The sequence below is a fragment of the Microcaecilia unicolor genome, chromosome 10 (genome assembly GCF_901765095.1).
Source record: "Microcaecilia unicolor chromosome 10, aMicUni1.1, whole genome shotgun sequence".
Taxonomy (NCBI): domain Eukaryota; kingdom Metazoa; phylum Chordata; class Amphibia; order Gymnophiona; family Siphonopidae; genus Microcaecilia; species Microcaecilia unicolor.
Genome location: NC_044040.1, coordinates 167217701 through 167243277, shown reverse-complemented (window position 1 = coordinate 167243277; position 25577 = coordinate 167217701). Strand labels below are relative to the sequence as shown.

The window sequence follows — 25577 nt, the reverse complement described above, 5'->3', positions numbered from 1 at the left end:
CAAAAGAGAGAGATCTATATCTATCTATCTATCTATCTATCTATCTATCTATCTATCTATCTATATATATATATTAACATTCAAGAGGACATCTCGAAAGCATATATGATTAAAAAATATATATATATCAATGAAAAACAGCATACATGAAATATCATAAATGCATAAAATCATAACATATTCAAATCAATAAAAATAAATGTCAAATAATAATTAGTATCTAATAATGTCAAATGTCATTAAAATGGTGTTGCAAGGTAAATGAATACATGAATAATACAAAAGCAATTGCATATATAAGAGAAACCATAAAAAATATATATTTAAAAAAATGTGAATTGTAGTATATTTTTCACGTGTGATTTTCATAAACATTAGACAGCAAAAAACAAACAGTGTACGATGGTTTACATATATGAATGTCCAGAAGTATTTAGCCAGAAGACAGTATAAGAATAATGCAAAATGTAACGGGTAAACAATAGAGACTATCTTCCCCACCCCTCCTCTGTTCCCTCATACTTGTCTCGTGGGGATTAAGTGCACCTCCACACTTGTGTATGGTTTTTTTTCTTTGGCCCCTTCCCATGCTGCCACCACCTGAAACCAGTGCTTTTTCATCACATCCCTATTCCTACATCAACACTTTGCCTTCCCAGCTCTGCCTTGTCATTGACCTCACTGATGTAGTGTCTTGAGGAACTATGTGGACTGATTATCACAGGCACATCCAGCAGCCTGCATTGCCTGCCCTCATCTGGGGACAGGAGTGCAGTTATATTGGGTACTTGGAAGAGTGTAGTAATAAACACAAGGCAGAGACTTCTAGAGAAAGAAGTGGAATCCCGTCCTATTATTGGCATATGGACTGCAGGTGCCAAGCACCTCCATTATGCAGAATTGATTAGCATGGAAAGCAGATTCAGTGCCGACAGTGCAGTCTGGTGTGGCACCCAAGCAGAAGCAGTGTCCTGTATGCTTGATTCTCGGACCACTAATGCCAATGAAAATAGAACCAAATGTAAACGCCCATCCTGGTCCCACAAGCCATTGACCTTATCTCTGGGTCCCTCTTGGGTAAGTCGTGGACTTATACTTATCGATAGAGTTTCCTGGAATTCGTAAAAGACACTTTTGGCGTCACCAATGTTGAAAGAGGTAAGTCTTTTGCCACCAGTGCTGAGAAATCTAAGTCTTTTACTATTCTGGAGTGGTTGAAAGGTCATAGGCTAGCACTTAACATCAACAAAACTGTTTGCTGGCTAATGGACCACTTTAGGCCCCCTACCTTACCACCTGCCCCTCTGATCCCATTCCCACTCACCTACTTAATACTATCTCCCCCACTGTCATCCCTTTTATCTGTCATATCCTCAATCTTTCGCTTTCCACTGCGATTGTTCCTGATGCCTTCAAACATGCTGTAGTCACACCGCTTCTTTAAAAACCTTCACTGGACCCTACCTGCCCCTCTAGATATCGGCCCATCTCCCTCCTCCCTTTCCTCTCCAAGATACTTGAACTTGCTGTTCACCGCCGCTGCCTCGACTTCCTTTCATATCGAGCTATTCTTGACCCGCTCCAATCTGGCTTTCGCTCTCTTCACTCGACTGAAACGGCACTTGCCAAAGTCTCTAATGACCTGTTACTGGCCAAATCTAAAGGTCTCTACTCTATTCTCATCCTCCTCGACCTATCTGCTGCTTTTGATATTGTTGATCACACCTTACTCCTTGATACATTATCCTCTCATGGATTCTGGGGCCCTGTTCTTTCCTGGTTCTCTTCCTATCTTTCCCAACGTACTCTTAGCGTATACTCTGGTGGTTCCTCCTCCACATCTATCCCGCTAACAGTCGGTGTACCCCAAGGATCTGTCCTAGGACCTCTCCTCTTCTTCATCTATACCTCTTCCCTTGGTGCTCTGATCTCATCCCATGGCTTTCAATACCACCTTTACGCTGATGATACCCAGATCTACCTCTCCGCACCGAATATCTCAGCTGAAATCCAGACCAAAGTATCGGCCTGCCTGTCTGACATCGCTGCCTGGATGTCTCGCCGCCACCTGAAACTAAACATGACCAAAACCGAGCTTCTCCTCTTTCCCCCCTAAACCTGCCTCTCCTCTCCCCCCCCCCCCCCCCCCCCCCCCCCCCCCCCGTTCTCTATTTCGGTAGATAACACTCTTATCCTCCCTGTCCCGTCTGCGCGCAACCTTGGAGTCATCTTTGACTCCACTCTCTCCTTCTCTGCTCATATTCAGCAGATTGCCAAAACCTGGCGTTTCTTTCTCTATAATATTAACAAAATTCGCCCTTTCCTCTCCGAGGACGTTACCAAAACCCTTACCCACACCCTTATCACTTCTCGCCTAGACTACTGCAATTTGCTTCTCGCTGGTCTCCCGCTCAGCCATCTATCTCCTCTTCAATCTGTCCAAAACTCTGCTGCGCGTCTTATATTCCACCAGAGTTGCTATACTCACGTTAGCCCTCTCCTCAAGTCGCTTCACTGGCTCCCTATCCACTTCCGCATACGGTTCAAACTTCTGCTTTTGACCTACAAGTGCATCCACTCCGCAGCTCCTCAGTACCTTTCCGCTCTCATCTCTCCCTACACTCCTCCCCGTGAACTCCGTTCGCTGGGTAAATGTCTCCTGTCGTCCCCCTTCTCCCCCACTGCTAACTCCCGGCTCCGTTCCTTCTATCTCGCTGCTCCCTAGGCCTGGAATAGACTCCCTGAGCCAGTACGTCAGGCTCAGTCTCTGGCTGTCTTCGTCTAGGCTTAAAGCCCACCTCTTTGCTACTGCTTTCGACTCCTAACCATGAGTCTTACTCAACACCCTCATTTATCACCCCTACCACTGCAATTTCCCCACCCCTAGCTGTCTTGTTCGTCTGTCCAATTTAGATTGTAAGCTCTGTTGAGCAGGGACTGTCTTTTTCATGTTGATTTGTACAGCGCTGCGTAAGTCTAGTAGCGCTATAGAAATGTTTAATAGTAGTAGTACCTTTAGTTCTCTGGTACTCTTCCATCCAGCCTATAGGTTCATTCATGTGTTTGGGTATCATTGTTGACTCTATTCTGTCAACCAAATAACAAGTGTTCTCAGTTGTGCAGACTGATTTTCTGGTCCCTAGATACTTTTGTTTGATTCGCCATCTCTGACTTTGAGGGGAAGATGCACTAAAACAATCGTTAATGCCTGTTGTTTACTGATTCCTTAGCAAATTGGTAAGCAACGGGAATGCATCAACGAAAGGGAATGCAAATGAGCTGCTCATTGTAGCTCACTTGCATTCTCTATTCCCTCCGACGTCAGTCGGCCGGTTGAGCATGTGCAGAGCAGCCAAGCGTTATGCATCCAAAAAGCGCCTAACACCCATCTCAAAAAAAAAAAAAGAACAAGCTGCATGTCCCAAGTGCTCGTGAGAGACTTTTTAAACAATTTTTTTTAAGTTATGTCACCTTCGCTATGCCTGTGGCCATCCCTGCGCCTCCCTGTGCCGCCTGGGAAAAGGAAGACACCATGCCGCCCACCCGCTCCACAGCCTGCTGCAGGAAGGCTCCAATGTTCCTCCATTCCATGATCCCGGTTCAGCCACCACCCCTGAGAACCCACCCCAGGCAAGGAGAGTGCAGTTGAGGACGTCCATCGTCCACGTCTTCAACTCCCGTCCATCTTCCGCACCTAGGTCTCTCTCAGCCAATCACAGCGCGTTAAGCATGCTGTGATTGGCTGAGAGAGACCTAGGGGCAGAAGATGGACGAGAGTTAAAGAAGTGGACGATGGACGTCCTCAACTGCGCTCTCCTGCACTTTTCTTGCCTGGGGTGGGCTCTCAGGGGTGGCGGCTGAGCCAGGATCACGGAAGGGAGGAACCTCCGGAGCCTTCCTGCAGCAGGCCGTGGAGGGGGTGAGCGGCGCGACGTCTTCCTTTTCCCGGGCGGCGCAGGGACGGCCACAGGCATAGCGAAGGTGCCATAACTTAAAAAAAAAAAAATCTAAAGTCCCTTACGAGCACTTTGGACACGCAGCTTATTCTTCTTTTTTTTTTTTTTTTTTTTTACCTGAGTGTTAGGCACTTTCCCACTGGTCTCCATGGGTCCCGTTCACAGCAGCCCCAGCCTAACGAGAGGTGCAGACCTTCCGTTAGGTTTTCCACGGTAAGGGGATCAGAATGCCTTAGTGCATCTCATTATAATAGCTTACAACGGTAGTGCAGCTCATTATAATATCCTTTGGATCATTTGCATTCCTTTCTCGTTAGCTGCTACCGTGACAGGAAAATGCCCTTTTGTGCATGGCATGGTTTACTACTTGCTCGTTGAACTGGCTTGAACCAGTTTAAAACCCACGTTAATGGCTCGGGTTTTTTTTGTGCATCTACCCCTGATACACTACACAATTGTACTTATTGTATCGAGCTTAGATTACTTTAATGTTGTATTCTTCACAACCTTGACCTGTATCGCAGAAAAGGTGGTATAGCAAGTTTTTAAATAAACAAAAACATAAAAATTTGAAATTTTATCTAGATTGGCACATTTTGATATGTTTAAATTTGAGCTGGTTCATTACAGTTATGGTATTTCAGATGTTCTAATATAGCCTCAGCTAAATTGAGGCAGTCCAGCATGTACACCATTAATGTATTAATCTATTGATGTGTATATACACAGTATTATTAGGATTTATTTACTGCCTTTTTGAAGGAATTCACTCAAGGTGGTATGCTATGTATTTAGATTTGATTTATTGTGTATCACAGTTGCATTGCAGTGTTTTTAATTGCAAGGCCTAAGTGATGGCCTCCATGACTGTTTACTCAGTGCACAATTTGTACCTGGCTTTCCCAAACTTATTACTGGCATACTTCCATGACCGTTAATTCTGTTTAATATCTACACCATGTGGCTCTTGGTGAGTAAGCTATGTGCTGCCCAAAATCTTACTATATTCTCACAAGACAGTATTATGCAATTCAAACTTACTGCAAGCTATGTGATGCTGGAAAACAACAGAATAGCTGTTTGTACCACAAACAAGCCTTCATAGAAAGTACAGAGAGAGTTTATAAACTGAATAGGAAGGCAGAGTAGCTTGAAGGGGGTGGGAGTGGAAACAAGATGACAAAGTTTGACATGCTGTCTGCCACTTTAGAGATGATCTTGGTGCTCACATTGAACTTTTTTTTTTTTTTTTTAATAGGGCCGCTGCTGTATTGTATTTACTTGATGTATTTGACTGGTGTATTTTTGTTGTGAACTGCTTTAGATCATACTTATTTTAGTTGAAAAAAGTAATATACAAGTGTAACATAATATAAAACTATTTTAGAATTGCACAAACTATTGAGGCTTTTCCACTACTACTGCTGTTATCTGATAGCTACTTAATCATCATCATCTCTGTTTCAGAGCCAGCAGTTATTTGTCTTTGTGAACTACTTCAGCATACTAGCTGTAACTCACAAAACATTTATAGCAGAATGAATATCCCTGTTCTCTATACTGCGCCTTTGTGTCCTGATATTACTAGTGTTACATGCACTGATGTGCCTGTTATTCCAGTGATGTGTGTGTCTGAGTCTCAGCACTGTGTGTCGTGGCGGTGTGTACATTCAACAGCTCATAAGTGTCTAGTGCTAATGATGAGAAATATAGCATGGACAAAGAGAACTACCACCAGAGCTACTATTATATGTAGATAGTATCATAGGCAGTTTGACCTTCCCTTTTTCCCGAATGTATGTTTTATGTTGAAAAACATAGTTTAATGTAATGCACTCAATTGTGCAAAGTATTGTGATAGCTTTTCTAGTTTAGCAAGGAAATATAGTATTTTTTTTCAGTAAGGTTATGTGCTTTCTTTTTTTTCCTTTTACAGCTGACAGAGCAAGAAGTAGAGACTATATTGGACAAAGCAATGGTTCTGTTTAGATTCATGCAGGAAAAGGACGTTTTTGAGCGTTACTATAAACAGCACTTAGCAAGAAGACTGCTTACAAACAAAAGTGTGTCTGATGATTCTGAGAAAAACATGATCTCTAAGTTAAAGGTAAGGTAGCATTTTAGGACACGAATTTTTAAAAAAGTTGTTTCAAAATATTACATTTAATTTCAAATAAATTTTGAGATTACCACAAAAGAAAAATCAGCTTGCCAGAGTCAACATCAGTTGAACTTTTTCTTTTTGATAGTGCTAAGCATTTTTTTTCTGTGACCTGCAGTTTGTGGCCAGAACTGTTAACTCAATTCCAGTGACACTCTAGCTATCTGCTAAACTTGTTGGGTGCCTGTTCTGACCAATAGCTTCTACATACTGTTGTACTGAAATATGAATCTTCCAGTAATGAAGCTACCTTGAGCCATTTCTGCCTCAGTTTTTATTCATTATCAGTAGAGTAGGGCCATGCCAGCAAGAGATGCTTCAAGCATCTTCCAGCACTTCCTGCAGCTGTCCATGCTAATTCATCATGGAAAGAGTTGCTAAGCAAGGAAACCCATGAGTTGGCATTCAAGTTAGCTAGTAGCAGGAACTGTTTGCTTTGTTACTAAGGTTTTCTTTTTTTTTTTAAATGACTTGCTGCCTAGAGGAGTGGCCTAGCGGTTAGGGTGGTGGACTTTGGTCTTGGGGAACTGAGTTCGATTCCCACTTCAGGCACAGGCAGCTCCTTGTGACTTTGGGCAAGTCACTTAACCCTCCATTGCCCCATGTAAGCCGCATTGAGCCTGCCATGAGTGGGAAAGCGCGGGGTACAAATGTAACAAAAAAAAAAAATAGGTTCAGGAAGCAGAAAAATACCTGCATAAGGAAAAAGTGTAATGTGTACCAAGCAAGAATGCAAGAAAACAGTTGATTGTCTGCTGAGTGAGGATAGAGAGATGGTCCATTCACACACAGGATTTTCAGCCTCCAAATAGCTTTTGATTCTCACAATAATTGCATGGCTAAATAATAAAAACACAAGAGTTTCTTTTCAAAAGATTCTAGTCATTCCTGCTCAGGCACATGCACTGTCCTAGAAAATTCTGAATGAGAAGGTGGAACATTCTAAATATTATAGTCTTGTACTTTTGGTGAAAACCAATACAGGACAATGCTTTATTATAAATAACACTAACTCAAGTTTCAAATTGGGTTTTGGAAAACAGTGCCTTATTTGAGGAAACAGCAAAAAGCAGACTTAACTTCTTCCAGTTCATCCTGCATTTTTAGAAATAATGGATAAATGCGAACCACAGAAGATATATTCCCAAAAATTAAATCTGTAAGACTTCAAAAAGACATAACTTCCAGTTGGCTGTTCCAATTGCTCTGATGTAGATTCAGCTATTGCCATGTTACCTGTGGAAACATCTTCTAGTTTAAAAATATTGATTGCAAAATGGAAACAGAGTACCATATTGTTTCTAATAATGGCCAAGTACCCCCCCCCCCCCCCCCCCAACCAAACTTCAGGACCACACTGGTCCAGCACCATAACCTTGGTGTTGGTGTTGGTGTCAGTCGGGAGAAGAGGTAAGAAGAGAAATTCATCAAGGAGATGGAGGAGAGTTATACCAGTTACAGTGGGGGTTGGAGGATTGAAATGCTGGTCATCGTGGGAAGGGGGTGGAGAAATGCTGGTATTAGCAACAGATTCACACTTGGCCGTTCAGCATGTCTGAGACCCATTCTCCTTCCTTCCTAGTACCTAGTCACTATAGCATGATATCAGATCACTGTAGGGTGAATTTGTAGGTACTTCCACTGTCCTATGGAGGAGAGCTGAACAAATAGATAATTAGTGTGGAGTATGACCCATTTAACTATTGAGAAGTATGTGTTCTCTTATACACCTATATTGCTTTCTCGCCATAGATCGACTAATTCATGGGAGCTTAAACACACTGACACAGAACTTTCCTTTCTCTTTCCATATGTTTTCCAACAGTCATGTTGTAAAATCTGTGTTTCGGCCCATTAAGAGCATATTAGGACCTACTAAAGCATTTGTTTGCATAGGTCTATTTTGGTGTTGCCTGAGGCACCAGGTTTCAGTATACAAAGATGATCTGATGTTTAGTATTTTATTTCTTGTTTTATATGTGTGTATATTTGAACCCACCTAGTTAATAGGCAGGCTATAAATGGAAAATATGTAAAATAAATACATACATACAGATTAATAAGCATTATTTTCTGTTTGTCTGCCCATTACCCAAACCATTTTTTTGTCCTCCCTCAATTATTTTTCTTTACTGGCATGACACCCTCACTTCTTAGAACCAAAGGGAAAGTAAAATAACCTCCCCCCCCCCCCCCCCCCCCCACACACACACACAATCCTCCTTGCTATAATTTTTCATATTCCTTATCTAAAAGCTTCATTTTTTGTAACTTGGCTACATCCACTCCTTGTAACATCTAAGTATCTCAATACCTTCTCCTTTTTATTGGGTTATTCATCTAGTCCACATTCTAGCTGGCCATCATCATCGTGTTACTACCCATAATCCTCCAATAACTCTAAGATATCATCCACTTTTTCCCACTGTAACATGGGTTGCATACACTGATTTTTCTACTAACACCCACCAACTCCATTTCCCTTTTGTAGATTTCGTTTCCTTCCTTCCTCAACCATCCTACCCTCTTCCCCCCAATCCCTCTCCAGCCACCCTTCCCTCTCATACACCATTCAAAGACTTCCCCCTCCTGTAGCAAACTCATACTTCTCACTCATCACCCATCTTCCATCAAGCATTCAAATTAAACAGTTCAGAGCTTTGTCAGTTGGCCAGTAAGCAGCAGGAGTGCAGGAAGTATCTGGCCACGGGACTTGATTTTGCATCCAGTCTCTCTGTCATAGATGTGGAGATCTGCATACTCATGGCTGCATCTCTGAGCTAGAACCAGAGGTTTTGGAGAGCTTGGCAGATGTACCCTTGCCGAGGAGACAATCTTTTTGGAGACAAGCAGGCTGTCCGTATTTTCACATCTGGGTGACGCCATCCGATGGAGCCCGCTGCGGACACTGACTAGCAAGATGATTGTAGAAATTTCTAGAAGCATCCCAACACACACGCACTGCACCTTCCCACTCAACATGCAAGTGTGTGTTCCTCGGTCTTTGTTTTTCCACAGAGCAGGGAGGATGTGTCTTCGTGTTCTCTTCACAGTGCCAATGCCTCTTATTGGAGGTTTTCGAATGGGCATAGGCAGCGACGCTACTATTCTCCTTGTGCCCAAAAAATTGGAGGATTTCATCCCATCCTAGACCTACTACTACTTACTTCTATAACGCTACTAGACGTACGCAGCGCTGTTGTTGAGATGCTCCACGCTCAGAAAATCTTGCGAGCTTCGCACGTTAAGACCATTTGTGCAGTTGCAAAACCCTGCTCAGTCTGTCTGCCAGGCAGTTGTCCTTTCCTAGAACCTAAGGGCCCTGAACAAATGTTTTTGTCAACAAAAAGTTCAGGATGATTTCCCTGGGCACCTTAAGTCCCCATGATTCAAGAAAAAGATTGGCTATGCTGTCCGGATCTAAATGATGCCTATACCCACATTTTTATTCTTCCCAGTCCACAGGACGTATCTCGGATTACTAATAGGGAAACACCACTACCAGTATCGCGTTCTGCCTTTTGGCCTCGCGTCAGCTCCTAGTGTCTAGCGGTGGTTGCAGCATTTTTGCGCAGACTGGGAGTACATGTGTTTCCCTATTTGTACAATTGACTGGTCAAGGAGGATCAATGCGCCTAACTATCTACTGGGGTTCGTGATCAACTATCCCAGATACCACCTTCGCCTGGTTCAGTGATTGGAATACATAGGAGCCCTGCTCGATATATTATAGTCCTAAGCTTTTCATCCCCAATTGAGAGCAGAAGCCTTGATAATACTTGCCTTGCAGGTCTGAAGCAGCAAGCAAGTCACACTCAACAAATGTTGAGATTAATGGCCCACGTGGCCTCAACAGTATATGTCAGTCCCATGGCACGTCTCCATTTGATAGAGGCCTAGTGGACTCTAACTTTCCAGTTGTCTCAGGCAGCTGGGACTCTAGCGGATTCCTCCTTCTCTGGTGGACAATCCGGCCGAATTTGTAGGACTACCATTCCAAATTCCACCCCCTTAGAAGGTGTTAACACACGCAAACAACTTGTGGTTGGCAACTCGTGTAGATGGGCTTCACAACCAGAATACTTGGTCTGCTTAGGAAACAGCTTACCATACCAACATCCTCGAGCTCAGGGCCATTTGGAACTCTGTAAAGGCTTTCAGAGATTGGCTACTTAACCAAATTATTTTTATTCAAATGGACAACCAGGTTGCAATGTTCTATGTGAACAAGCAGGACAGTACGGGATCCTACCCCTTGTGTCAGGTGGTAGTGGGCCCTCCTTCAAAGAATGATCCTCTGAGCCATGTACCTACCAGGAAAGGACAACTGCCTGGCAGACAGACTGAGCAGGGTCTTGCAACTGCACAAATGGTCTTTCAACATGGGCATAGCTCGCAAGATCTTCCGAGAGTGGGGCATCTCAGGTCTCTCTCCTCCTCATCCCCCTCCCCCCAAGTTCTGTTCCAGGCTCAGATCACAAAGACTAGTATTGGATGCCTTTCTCCTCCTTTGGGGGAAATGACTTCTGTATGCATATCCTCCAATATTTCTCATACTTTGCTGAAACTCAGTCAAGACCAAGGAACTATGATCTTAATCACTCCGTGTTGGGTTCCTCCTCTTCTGGAGTTGTCCTCCGAAGATCCGTGGAAACTAGAATATTTTCCAGCCCTCATCACTCAGGAAAAGATCCCTTCTGCATACCAACCTCCAATCCCTGGCCCTCACGGCTTGGGTGTTGAGAGAGTAGAATTCGAATATTTAGATTTGCCAGAAGGTTTGTCTCTCTCATTTTGCTGGCTTCCAGGAAAGACTCCACTAAGAGTTTTAAGTGGAGGAGGTTTGCTGACTGGTGTGAGGGCAATACCTTAGGCCCCCTCACTTGTCCTATACAAAAACAATACCTCCTGTATGTCTCTGAGTCTGGTTTGAAAACCAACTCTGTAAGGGTTCATCTCAGTGCAACCAGTGCTGCTTATCTCCATGTAGGAGGAAAGCCCATCTCTGTACAGCCTCTAGTTGTTCAAGAGGTTTGATGTTGACACAGCCTCCTGTCAAATCATCCACTGTCATGGGATCTCCTCGTCGTCTTCACTCAGCCATTGAAAGCTCCTTTTGAGCCACTTGATTCCTTTTCATCTGAAGTATTTGAACTGGAAAGTTGTGTGTTTGGTGGTGGTCACTTCAACTCGCAGAGTCATTGAGCTTTAGGCCCTAGTAGCTAATCCACCTTACACTAGTTTCACCACAATAGAGTAGTTCTCCATACACACCCTAAGTTCCTTCCTAAGGTAATATCGGAGTATCATATTAATCAGTTAGTTGTTCTGCCAACATTTTGTACCAAAACCATATACCCATCCTGGCAAAATTGTACTGTATACCTTAGATTGCAAGCGACCCTTAGCCTTCTATCTGGAGCAAATTAAAGCTTTAGACAGTCCACACAGCTTTTTATTTCTTTTGACCCAAACTGGATAGGGGTAGCCTTCCGCAAACAGATTGCATTTACTTCACCTATGCCATGGCTGGGCTGACTCCAGAGGGTCATGTTAAGGCTCATAATGTCAGAGCCATGGCGACATCTGTAGCCCACTTGAGATCAGCCGCCATAGACTGAGACGTCTTCTATCCACATTTTCATATTTCATTACTGCCTTGAGCAGGATACCCGACATGACAGTTGATTCGTTCAGGCAGTCAGCATCTGCATCGGGCTGTGTCAGATGTCACTCAAGTGTGAGAATACTTGGCCTACTGTCCTCAGAGAACACCCGCTACAGGTGAATAACTTCACTTTATCGCTCCATAGTGTGACATTTTAAAGCCTTTCTTTCAGCCCCTCTCCTTTCCCAATCCAGAACAGCTACTCTTCAGTTCTTTCAGCTACTCTTAACTCTACAACTTTTGTCTCCTCCCCCACTCATCTGCTCTTCTTTCTCTCTCCCAGATCATGTCCCATTTTTCAGCTTGTCTCGTTTTCACAGCCTGTATCTATTCTTCTACCAGAGCTCCACTCCCAGCTTCTGCTCCCATCACCCACCTTTCTCTTCTTTGTCTTCATTGCAGCATTCTATAGCCCCTACAATTGCCTTACCCCTTCCTAGCTTCATTGCCAATTTTTTCCTTTATGTAAAAGTATAAAAGATCAAATCTTATTTTGATATGAACCAAGAAATTGTAGTACAGTCCTTGTGTTTGAATGCTCCAAACCAAATAGAAACGTCATACTGTACAAATCACAAGACCCTAAAATTTTATCAGCAGAAAACTAATGAGTTCTGAAAGACTAAACAGCTAACAGATTTCCCAGTAGCCATTACTGTTTTCGAGTGGGTTAGACAAAGGATTGGAGGAGTGGCCTAGTGGTTAGGGTGGTGGACTTTGGTCCTGGGGAACTGAGGAACTGAGTTCGATTCCCACTTCAGGCACAGGCAGCTCCTTGTGACTCTGGGCAAGTCAATTAACCCTCCATTGCCCCATGTAAGCCGCATTGAGCCTGCCATGAGTGGGAAAGCGCGGGGTATAAATGTAACAAAAAAAAGTATTGTGGAAGCTTACTAAGGATCAACCAGTCAGCTCTAGACTGCACAACAAGGGCTGTGTGCATATGCTAAATAGCAGAAAGCTTCATTAGAAGGAATGTGTAAAGAAGCAAAATGGTCTTCTGTAGTGGCAAAATTAGGAAGAAAAAAATTTATAGTAGCAGTCAACCCACTCTTCAGAGATATTTATTTTAAATCCGATAGTGTATACTGTGGTGGATGCATAGCAGAATTCAAATCTTACCTTCATTTCTTATACTGTTTAGCTCCTATACCAGTCTCATCTATATAAATGTTTCTTTTCTCACCAGTATTTATATTATTTTAAAGGTGTTTTTGAACTCTCGTGAGTTTGTCCTGTGTCTCATTCTAAAGAATATCTCAAAATTTTGAGGCGGGAATGGCCAGGGTGGTGACATCTTTAAGGGAGCCTAGATTTCAGTATGAAATTGCAGCACAGTGGAGTCATTCATTCGATATTGCAAGCTATATGCAACCAGTTGTGTTGACTGGTGGGCTCGCATGCTGTTTTTAATGCTGTCTAAAGCTAGATATTTTCTTTGAAGCCTTGCCTTACCTGTTGATTAGCTATTTCTCCTCATTTCTGAAATTTAACTTTTTTTTTTACTCAAACACTTTTTAATATGACTTTGGATTCCATATTCAACTTTGAGAATTAATTGGCCTCTTTGAAAATTTACTAGTGCTGTGTGCATAAATATTTACTCAAAATGTCACTAAACTTAAATTTAAGAGCAGAAAAATTGGGTGGTAATGGGCAGATTTAGGGTGGGGAAAAGAAGTTAGGAGCTTATCACTGATTTTCAGTACTGGGATCATAAATTAGGCTGATAAATCCAGGCAAATGAATAGCAGATATAACATTTATAAGTATAACTTTTAACAAGCTGTACTTATCACTTTTCACGGAAAGAGTAGTGGATTCTTGGAATGCCCTCCCGCGGGAGGTGGTGGAAATGAAAACGGTAACGGAATTCAAAAATGCTTGGGATAAGCATAAAGGAATCCTGTGCAGAAGGAATGGATCCTCAGGAGCTTAGTCCAGATCGGGAGGCGGGGCTGGTGGTTGGGAGGTGGGGATAGTGCTGGGCAGACTTATACGGTCTGTGCAGAGCCGGTGGTGGGAGGCGGGACTGGTGGTTGGGAGGCAGGGATAGTGCTGGGCAGACTTATACGGTTTGTGCCAGAACCGGTGGTGGGAGGCGGGGATAGTGCTGGGCAGACTTATACGGTCTGTGCCAGAGCCGGTGGTTGGGAGGCGGGGATAGTGCTGAGCAGACTTACACGGTCTGTGCCCTGAAGAGCACAGGTACAAATCAAAGTAGGGTATACACAAAAAGTAGCACATATGAGTTGTCTTGTTGGGCAGATTGGATGGACCGTGCAGGTCTTTTTCTGCCGTCATCTACTATGTTACTATGAATAGATGTCAAGTGAATTCCAATTCCCAGAGGGATAAGAGCCAAGGAAATTTTAGTTTACTGACATTTTTCTCTTTCTAAGATTACCTTTTACAAAGAGCATACATGTTAAACTTTGTGCACAAATACCTTTACATATCCCATGGTGGTCACAAATGAGCGAATAACCATGAAAACAAGAAAACATTAACTAGCAATGCTCTTACTGTAGCCTATTACCTGATACCCAAAGGAAAATAAATCATGAATCAAGATCAAAACAAGACCACAATAATCTACACCACCCTGTACTAAAACAACAATTATCTTTATAGAAGTCATTTCTTGAACTTGCCTCCAGGTGCTGAGTAAAGGAACACCCCTCCAAAATCTGCCTCACTAAGTAAATGAGGCTAATTAGAATTTCTGCTCAGGGTAACAGGCAAGTGGTACCTGGTAAACACAAATTATGGGTAAGGAAATCAACAAACTAATCATAAAATAAAATCTGTTTTGCCACACTTATAAAAATTTGAAATATAAATACAGGACCACCACATATGCAAATGCAAACACATCACAAAGTACCCTCTCCAGTTTAATGGTGGAGCGAAACTTGGAAAAGAAGAAAGGGTACTTGTAAGGCAATACAGTAATCTAATGAAAAGAATCCATTCTTCTTAAATTGAAGTTTGATGTATTCTATATATACTATTAATCTTTGTCATTCAAATCTATATTCAGTTCAGCATTCCAGGTGACTGTCAGTTTTTAAGGGATTTTCTTTTCCATATTTAAACTCCTGGAGGGCTGCTAACAGTACATTTTCATATTCCATCTAAACTAGAATTTTCCTAGTAGAATAAAGGGAGTCGCCACAATCATTCCTTATCAACCAACATAATCAAAGCTCTGTTCACAATTTAGTACTGCACACCTACAAAGAAGCATTTTAACATTAGCTAATAAAACAAGTTGCTTTTAGCCATTCCAGGTCCTTTATACGGAATATGATTGATTAGCTTTCAAATTGTTTTCTTGCTGGTGACTTCATTGGGTGGTGGTAGAAAACCATTTGATAATTCCATTATTATTCATGACATGATTGAAGTAATTTTGATTTGAAAACCATAAAGCAGACAAAGCTCAATTTTTGCAAAGTCAGCTTTATTAAGCTACAGGTACTGCAGTACACATCTTTTGGAAAGGAGTAAGATGTTGCTTTTGGTAAAAACTGTTCTGCATTTTTTTTTTTCAGTTCAGAATGCTCTCTGTATTTAAGACATTATAGGGAGGAACTGTGCTTAGTTTATTACTGTAGAATGTTAAGTTGATATTTATTTTGTTTTATAGACTGAGTGCGGATGCCAGTTTACATCTAAATTGGAAGGAATGTTCAGGGATATGAGCATCTCAAACACAACCATGGATGAATTCAGGCAACATTTACAGACCACTGGGGTAAAGAATCTAACATGCATGTTCCGTTCTTGTTCGTATGGATACCATTGACTAATTATAAAATAAACTTATTCTTAAACATTTGAATAATGCTTGTAACCTTAAGCGGATTACTTGCTGCTTTGTTTCTTGTGCAGTGCACTTGTCAGAAATTACGTATTCTGACTTTTTTATTGCCATGTATACTTAACAAATTTCTCAATAATACCATGATATTGCCAGTTTGCTGTGTTACCATAAAACATTTCTATAGTTCTATCTCTGTAAAGCACTGCATATGCCTGGTAGCACTGTACCAGGTGTTCTCAACCCAGTTCTTGGTGCAAGCAAAGCTAGTCAGGTTTTCTGGATATCTGCAATGAATATGCATGAGGTATATTTGCATGAAGGCTATGCATGCATATCTACCTCTTGCATATTCATTGTGGATATCTTGAAAACCGTACTAGCTTGGTGTGTCCTAAGGACTGGGTTGAGAACCTTACAAATGATGATTGTGCATTTCCAAGATGCCATCATTGGGAACAATCCATCAGAATATTAGTTTTGCAAAAGTCCATGTTATCCATGCTTTATTGCACTTTGGTGACTGACTGATATTTAATAATGTACCAATATGTTGAACAGTTTATCTGCTGAAAAAAATGTACCCAAAACCCTGCTTTTCTCTTATACTGGAATATGGAAATTGAATTAAGTTGAATGTTTCTAGCTTGGAGCCATTTAACACTTCTTAGTGTTTGAGCCTTTTGTTATGTTTTTTTAAGGGAAAAATTATATAAATTTCTGTACTCCATTTTCCATGTCATAATCATCGTACTCGTGCACACCAGCTTTTGTAACAAAAGACTATTTTACTGTAAATCTGGCTTGGTTCTCACATTTGGTTTCCTGAACAAAATGCAGATGTGTAAAAATGCTTAGTTTTCTGTCAAGTAAGATTAATTCAGGCACACAAGTGAGTGATGTCATTAAACATCACCAGGTGTAAAAACTCTGAGCTCATTTATCGTTCGATTCTTAACATATGTGGTCCTTTCCACACACAACAGTTTCCCCCCCGCCCCGCCAAAAAAAAAAAAGAGATCTTTACAGTATCAATAGCTTCAGTGGAAAGTATGCTTAACTCATATTTTCTCTTCCTCTGTTTTGCTTAGGTATCATTAGGCGGTGTTGATCTTACAGTGCGTGTTCTCACAACAGGTTATTGGCCTACTCAGTCAGCCACACCAAAGTGCAACATCCCTCCAGCACCCCGGCATGCTTTTGAAATATTTAGAAGGTAAAAAAAAGAAAGCTGGCTAGCAGACCCAATCTCTTCCTTTTTACTTTTCCATTCATTGTATAGGTCTGTATCTGACAGAAAATGCACTGAGTGACTAGTAAGGTCTGACAAACTGTTTTAAAATACCGTTTAATATATTTCAGATTTTACTTAGCCAAACACAGTGGTCGACAACTGACACTCCAACATCACATGGGTTCCGCAGACCTAAATGCCACTTTTTATGGACCTGTTAAAAAGGTATAGTAATTAAAAACAAAGTTCTGTTTTTCAGTTTGATCGATCTTAGTGACTTGATGAGAAAATTAAATTGTTTTTGCTTTTGAGTCATGACTGTTTATGAAGAATATTTTACAGCTTTCTTAAGAGGTACAAAATAGGTAAAAGTTTTATTCCTCTTCCGCATATGTAAGCCCTTCGATTTTAAAAACATTTGGGGACATCTTAGGATTTTTATATAAAGCCCTCATCCTGAGTACTTTGCAACAAATTGTCCAGGAAAAGTGCATTGAACTAATAATCTAAGTGGGCACCTTTTAAGGAATCAAAATTAGGCATTTAGAGCTTTGCACCTCATTAAAACATTGTTGACCTAATTAATCAGGTTGGGTCACTCACTGGCTATAAAATTACTAAGCATAAAACGAACATTAATGCTCCCCCTTAGCGTATATGCCACTGCTGATATCATGCTCCCCGACAGTGTCATCTGAACTTCGCAAACATCAAATACCTAGGGCTTACTTTGTATACACAGAGCAGATGATAAAGGCCAACTCCCAAGGTATTATACAAAAGATTAAAGGTTTATTAGGTGGGTGGTCACCTTTTTGTCTTATGGTAGAGCAGGTGATCATTCTAAAATTAAATTATATTCTAAGCATGGCTCCAGTGCAGTAGACTCAGCTAGAGAGAGAGAACCCTTGGGGGGGTGTTATGGACCCACAAAAAGCCTAAAGTACCACTACAACTTTGAAACTCAAAGATTTTGTGCGGTGTCATGTTTCCAGACTTATCCTATATAATAATTCTCACCACCAAAGTTCTAATGTGTCTGCCTGTGTCCATGGCTCCTTTGGAGTTGCTGCGCTAGGTCCGTAGCCAGGCTGACATCACTCACAGCTGATTCCCAGGCAGGGGGAGGAGTAGGGAAACACGCAGAGCAAGTGGCAGGGAGCGGCGCATCAAACAATGACCCTCCTCTCCCCTGCCCCCCCCTCCAGCCACCCATGTCCTGAGACCCTCCGCTCCCCCTGCCCCCCCCATGTCCAGTGACCCTACTCTCCCCCTGCTCCCCCCCTCCAGCCACCCATGTCCAACAACCCTGCTGTCTCACCTGCCCTTCCTTCATCCACCCAGGTTGTGTAACCAATTCTTCGGGGCAGGCAGAAAAGATCCCCGGTCCTGCCTGCCTGCTGCTGACGCTCCCCCGCTGCCGGATCGCTGTTCAAAATGGCCGCCGATACTTACAAGGGCGGCCTCCAAGACTTCAGCAGAAGTCTCACAAGTCCGCCATTGGAAGTCTCGGCGGCCATTTTGAACAGTGAGGACCAGGGACCTTTCCTGCCTGCCACGAAGAATTGGTTACACAACCTGGGTGGATGAAGGAGGGGCAGGTGAGACAGCAGGGTTGTTGGACATGGGTGGCTGGAGGGGGAGGAGGGGAGGGTCGCAGGACATGGGTGGCTGGAGGGGGGGCAGGGGAGAGGAGGGTCGTTTGATGCGCCGCTCCCTGCCATTTGCTCTGCTTGTTTCCCTACTCCTCCCCCTGCCTGGGAATCAGCTGTGAGTGACGTCAGCCTGGGTGACTGGAGGGGGGGCAGGGGAGAGGAGGGTGGCTGGACGTGGGTGGCTGCAGGGGGGGAGGAGGGTCGCTGGACATGGGTGGCTGGAGGGAGGGAGGAGGGGAGTCCTGAGACCAGAGAGGTGGGGGTGGAAGGGGGGCCTCAAACCATAAAGGGAGGGGGCACACACTCACTCTGTCTCTCACATACACTCTCTCTGACACACTCTCTATCTCTCACACACACACTCTCTCTCAAACATACACTCCGAGGAAAACCTTGCTAGCGCCTGTTTCATTTCTGACAGAAACGGGCCTTTTTTACCAGTATTTATATATTCTGGCCCCCCTCCTCTCAACGGGCCCTACTGTACATCTTCTGGTGGTCTAGTAGCTGGTCTGACTCCAAACTCAAAATAGCTGCCACAGTCTCCAGTGGCATCTTGACTGCAGAGATGGCATAGGCAGGAGTGAACAGGATTGCTCCTGCACTGACTAGCTAATAGACCACCAAGAGAGATGCAGTAGGCCCATGGGGATCCTATGGGTGGGTCTTGGAGGGAAGCTCCTCCTATTCGATGGCGGTGGGGGCTATTCCTCTTTCAGCTTCGGTTTTGGCCACCTTCTAAAAGCTACACCCCTTGCATTCTGCACAACTGCTATCTTTACTGAAGTTGACACGTGGTGTATGCTTCTGGACACAAAGCCTCAATGATTATAAATTCTTATTAACACTTAAATTTTCGGGGAAAAATAATTTTGCTGCAATCTTGGAAAGAGTAGACAACTCTAAGAACAATGGTCATATTCTTGTAGTAGAACACCAAATATATATTCAGCAGTCTAAACCCAATCTGTGTATTTCCTTGTCATCAAGCAGATGCAGCTATTACAGATGGGTTGTGTCCATCAACCAGCAGAGGGAGATAGAGAGCACACTTTTTTCAGTGCCTCATACCAGCTTGCTCCACTGCCTCTCTTCAGTATTCTCTATCTCCCCTAGCAGAGTGGCTGCAGCTTCTTCGAGCTCCATCTAAAATCTGCCTGGAGGTTGCTCCTGTGCTTTTGCCAGTTGTTAGCAGGGGTGTTGGAGGCTATAGCAGCTTCACTTTAAAGGCACATAGGTTCGCCCTTTCCCTGCCTTACCCATACCTCCGTGGATGTGGACACATTGCTTAGCTTTCCCTGTCCTTCCCCACCAACAGTGGATGCAGGCACATAGGTTCACCCTTTCCCTGCCTTTCCCACTCACCTGAGCCTCCGGAGTTCTATTTACCTCTGCTTTCCTCACAGCGTTAAAAAAAAAAAAAAGGAACAGAGGTTTTTCCTTGCCTTTTTCTGTGGTACCGGAACTGTGATACTCGGTCCAGTGAGGTAAGAGTGTTTTCTGACTCCTCCGGGGTGGGCCCGCGATCGGGGCGATTTGGCGCGAACCGCCATTTTGAATTTTACCGCCGTTTTCGGCGATGGCTGCGGAGACAGTAAAGCGCTGTTCCAAGTGTAGCAAGCGCAGATCAGCAGCGGGGCTCTGTAAATCGTGCTGTACATACGTTAGAGCCGGCCCGAGCATGGCGAGCGACGATTCTTCGCGCTCTGAGTTGGCAGCGGACGCCATTTTGAATTTACCACAAGGCGCGACCTCCGCTGAGACTCGGAGTGAGGCTGATATGAGAGCTACTAGCCCCGGCAGAGATCCGGGTGCCCAGGGTGAGTTTTTCTCCCCTGATTTTGTCTTCTTAATACATAAAGCATACATGCTTAAAAGAGCTCTCCCACAAAGCCCTGCAGGGGCCTCTTCTAATGCCCCCCCCGGTGGATTCTAGCCTGGGTATGCCCTCTGAGGCATTATTCCCTGATAATTGGCAGAATATGAAGCGCAGAAGGGCTCTTTCCCCTTCAGAGAGTGCTGCACCTCCATTCCCCCCCTCCCCCCCTCCCCCCCCCCCCCCCCCCCACCCCGTGGTCGGGCTGCGAGGATTCGGAGGACTCTGGCAGGCCTTCATGGTCTGAGGAGCCAGAGTCTGGTGCAGAAGTGACTCAGGATCTGGACGATCCCTCCGCGGTGAAGATTTTCCACCGTGATGAGCTGCCAGCGCTTATTTCTGTTGCCCTGCAGGCTCTCTCTATTAAGGACCCTGCCAGTGGCACAGCCTCCTCTGTGAATCCTAGGATGGCTAGTACCAAAAAGCCTGCTCGAGCCTTTCCTTTGCATGACTCCACCCAAGAGCTTATTTCGGCTCAATGGGCTGACCCCGAGGGACCTTTGAAAGTTTCCAGGGCTATGGGGCAATTATACCCTCTGAGTGAGGAGCATATGGCTCGCTTTGCTATGCCTAAAATGGATGCCCCAGTCACAGCTGTGACAAAGAGAACTACCCTCCCTGTTGAAGGATGTGTTGCCCTGAAGGATATTCAAGACCGTAGACTGGAATCAGCACTTAAACGGTCATTTGAAATTGCAGGTCTCACTATTCGGGCGTCTGCATGCAGTTGTTATGCTGCTAGAGCCTGCCTGGCTTGGTTGCAACAGGCAGTGGAACAGCCTGGTGATGGAGCGGAGCCCTTTTCAGATGTGGCTCCGCGGATGGAGTCAGCCTTGTCCTTTCTTGCTGACGCCCTTTATGATATTGTCAGAGCTTCGGCTAAACACATGGCAGTAGCAGTGGCGGCTCGCCGTCTTCTTTGGCTACGGCATTGGGCGTCGGACATGGCCTCTAAGCAAAGGTTGGTGAAGTTGCCCTTTCAAGGCCTTCTCCTGTTTGGTGAGGAGTTGGAGAAAATTGTGAAGGGCCTGGGTGAGGCTAAACCCCAGTGCTTGCCCGAAGATAGGCCTCGGCCTTCCTCTAAGGGTGCGGCGGTCCACTCCTCTTACAGACCTCGCTTCCGAGAAGCTCGAAGATACCGCCCGGGACGTTCTGCTGGGTTCACTTCTCGTGCCCGTTTTCAGCAGAGGAACTCCTTTCGCTCGGACAAACGTTCCACAGCCACTGGCTCAAGGCCTGGAGTTCAGGGGCGACCCTCTCAATGATGGTGCGCCGGCCCTCTCCTCGAGTCCTGTCATCGGAGGACGTCTTTCCCTCTTTGCCGAGGAGTGAGCCAACATTTCCTCAGATCAGTGGATCTTGGACCTGATCAGAGACGGTTTCAGAATAGAATTCGACGCTCCTGTAAGAGACGTGTTTGTGGAGTCCCGATGCGGTTCTGCCGCCAAACGGGCGGCGGTATAGGAGACTTTGCCAAGGTCTGATTCAGATAGGGGCCGTGTCCCCGGTACCTCCCGCCGAACACGGCTGCGGCCGCTACTCCATCTACTTTGTGGTGCCGTGAAAAGGAGGGTCTTTTCGCCATATTCTGGGCTTAAAAGAATTAAACAAGTCCCTGAGAGTGCGGCATTTTCACATGGAAACCCTGCGCTCCGTCATTGCGGCGGTACAGCCAGGAGAGTTTCTCACGTCTCTGGACCTGAAAGAAGCTTACTTGCACATACCAATTTGGCCCCCGCACCAGAAGTTTCTGAGGTTTGCGGTGATGGGAAAGCATTTCCAGTTCCGGGCCTTGCCTTTTGGCCTCGCCACAGCTCCCCGCACCTTTTCGAAGGTTATGGTGGTAGTAGCTGCCTTTCTAAGGCGAGAGGGTATTCGGGTTCACCCGTACCTGGACGACTGGCTCATTCAAGCAAACTCTGCTGCAGAGAGTCAGCATGTAACAGCCAGAGTGGTCTCAGTACTTCAATCTCTTGGCTGGGTCGTCAATTTGGCCAAAAGTCACCTGACCCCTCTCGCAGTCTTTAGAATATTTGGGGGCCAGGTTCGACACAGCCTCGGGGTATGTGTACCTACCCGAGCAAAGGCGGTGCAAGCTTCAGAATCAGGTCCGTCTGCTCCTGAGGATGCCCCGCCCGCGAGCTTGGGACATTGTCCAGCTGCTTGGATCGATGACGGCCACCATGGAACTGGTGCCCTGAGCGAGAACGCACCTGAGACCTCTAAAGTATGCTCTACTCCAAAGATGGTCTCCAGTATCTCAGGATTATCAATGCAGACTCTCTTGGCTCCCTGCGGCCTGACTCAGTATGGAGTGGTGGCTCTCAGACAGCATGCTGCGGCGAGGAATGCCGCTGTCGCTCCCCGATTGGTGCCTAGTGGTGACGGATGCCAGCCTGAAAGGCTGGAGCGCACATTGCAAGGGGAAGCATGCCCAGGGTCTATGGACACCCGAGGAGTCGGAGTGGTCCATCAACCGCCTAGAGTTGAAAGCGGTGTTTCAGGCGTTTCTGGCTTTTCAAGTGACCCTGGAAGGATTGGCTGTCAGAGTGATGTCGGACAACACGACAGCAGTGGCCTACATAAATCGACAAGGCGGCACTCAGTGCAGAGCTCTAGCCGCGCAGGCCGAACAAATTTGCCACTGGGCCGAGCTGCATCTACAGTTTCTGTCGGCAGCTCACATTGCAGGTCAGAGCAACGTGCAAGCCGATTATCTAAGCAGGCATCAGATCGATCCAGCGGAGTGGGAACTTGCAGACGAAGTATTCCTGCAGATATGTGCCAAGTGGGGCAAGCCCGTGATTGATCTAATGGCGACAAGCATCAATGCCAAAGTCCCGTGCTTTTTCAGCAGACGGAGAGATCCTCGCTCGGCGGTGTTGGATGCCTTGGCTCAACCCTGGCCTCCGGGCCTACTGTATGTGCTCCCTCCGTGGCCCTTGTTAGGGCGAGTGCTCCTGCGGATTCGGCTGCATCCAGGAGAAGTGGTTCTCCTCGCCCCAGATTGGCCCAGGAGGCCTTGGTATGCGGACCTCCGACGGATGCTCGTAGAGGATCCCCTTCAGTTACCTCTGGTTCCCAACCTGTTGTCACAGGGTCCGGTGACCATGGAGGACGCTGGCCGATTTGGTCTTATGGCCTGGCAATTGAGAGACAAAGGCTATTCCAATAAAGTAATTACCACTCTCCTGCAAGCCCGCAAGCGTTCCACTTCCATGGCTTATGCCAGGATTTGGCGCCAGTTTGAAGTCTGGTGTGCTTCTAAAGAAATCACACCCCTGCGGGCTCCTGTCTCGCCGATTCTGGACTTTTTGCAGGATGGTGTACAAAAAGGCTTGGCCTATAATTCCCTGCGGGTGCAAGTGGCAGCGTTGGCCTCCCTGTGTGGCAAGGTTGAAGGCGTGTCTTTAGCTGCTCATCCAGATGTGGCATGGTTTCTTAAAGGGGTGCTTGGCTCCGTCCTCCCTTGTGTGCACCTTGTCCAGCTTGGAACCTGGGGCTAGTGCTGAAAGCCCTTCAGGGTGCTCCCTTTGAACCCCTTCGGCGTGCTTCAGAGACAGATTTGACACTGAAGGCCATCTTTTTAGTGGCCATTACTTCAGCGAGACGGGTGTCAGAGCTCCAGGCGCTGTCCTGTAGAGACCTTTTTCTGCAATTTTCAGAGTCTGGGGTCACGGTTTGGACCGTGCCTTCCTTCTTGCCTAAGGTGGTTTCAGCGCTTCACCTAAATCAGCCTATTTTATTGCCCTCCTTTGTCAAGGAGGAGTTTCCAGAATCTTTTGGGCAATTGCACCTGTTGGACGTGCGCAGGACGCTGCTGCAGTATCTGCAAGTTACTAACTCTTTCAGGACCTCTGATCATCTGTTTGTTTTGCTATCAGGTCCTCGCAGAGGGTCTCAAGCGTCTAAAGCCACTATTGCCCGCTGGCTCAAAGAATCTATCTTTTCAGCTTATTTGCTTGCCGGCCGGCCTCCGCCTGATGCCTTTAAGGCGCATTCCACTAGAGGAATTTCCTCTTCTTGGGCTGAAACTGGAGCACTCTCTCTTCAAGAGATTTGTAGTGCAACAGCATGGGCTTCTAAGCTCTTTTGCCCGACATTACAGGCTGGATGTGGCTGCCAGGAGGGACGCACATTTTGGAGCGCAAGTGCTGGTGCGTGGTGTGGCTTGTTCCCACCCTATCTAGGGATTGCTTTGATACATCCCATCTGTAATGGCTGCATCTGCTTGATGACAAGGAAGGGAAAATTAGGTTCTTACCGTGATAATTTTCTTTCCTTTAGTCATAGCAGATGCAGCCATGATCCCTCTCTGTCTGATTGCTATCTGCTGTAAATCTATTTCAGGTTCTGTTCATGTTTCCTGGAGATTCCGCCCTTGGGAGAAAGTCTGAAAACAGTCTTCAGGATTCTTGTTCAATTAAAGGAGGATGACTTCATTCCCTCCAGTTTCATGTTTTGGAGGATGTTTATTCCCTCCGGGAGGATGAGTTTATGCCCTCCGGGAGGATGTTTCATTCCCTCCATTCTGAGTAAATGCCCTTTGTTGTAGGGCCATCGTTCGCTGTGAGGAAAGCTTATGTTATTCCCATTGCGGTTTCCCATACTGCTTTGGAAGCTTCAAATACTGAAGAGAGGCAATGGAGCAAGCTGGTATGAGGCACTGAAAAAAGTGTGCTATCTCCCTCTGCTGGTTGATGGACACAACCCACCTGTAATGGCTGCATCTGCTATGACTAAAGGAAAGAAAATTATCACGGTAAGAACCTAATTTTCCCTTTTTGCATCATAGAACCCCATGGGCATCCATAAAAAGCATGTATCTAACTCTTGGGGGTCATGTAAATGTGAAAAAGGCACATTGATATCTGTGTGTTATTTTTCTACAGATATTTCCCAGATACCATTCCAGTATCTGAAAACAGAATTTTGCCTGTTTAGGTAGAATGTTCTTTGACAGTAGACTTGTTCAAATCCACTGCTGTGTAATTCTCCTATTTTCCAAGGACAAGCAGGCTGCTTAGTCTCACATGTGGGTCGATGTCCGCGTTGGCCCAGGAACTAAATGAAAAAGTTTTGCTAAAGTCTTCTGGCGCACGTGCAGCGCGCACCTTAGTTCTCTTTTTTCCGCGACGAGATGCGGCAGGTTCCTCCTGTGCTCCTCATTTTGGCCAGAGAGAGGTCTTGATTTTTTAATG

The 25577-nt window shown here is 45.1% G+C and overlaps 1 protein-coding gene across 1 annotated transcript in view; it reads left to right on the top strand.

Annotated features, from left to right (window-relative positions):
- The window catches only part of CUL3 (cullin 3), a 230913-nt gene that overhangs the window by 171160 nt on the left and 34176 nt on the right, over positions 1–25577 (top strand). The window contains exons 9-12 of the mRNA XM_030215800.1: positions 5893–6063; positions 15438–15545; positions 16703–16827; positions 16974–17070. Coding sequence (XP_030071660.1) covers positions 5893–6063; positions 15438–15545; positions 16703–16827; positions 16974–17070 — 501 coding nt within the window. The remainder of the gene's footprint in view (positions 1–5892; positions 6064–15437; positions 15546–16702; positions 16828–16973; positions 17071–25577) is intronic.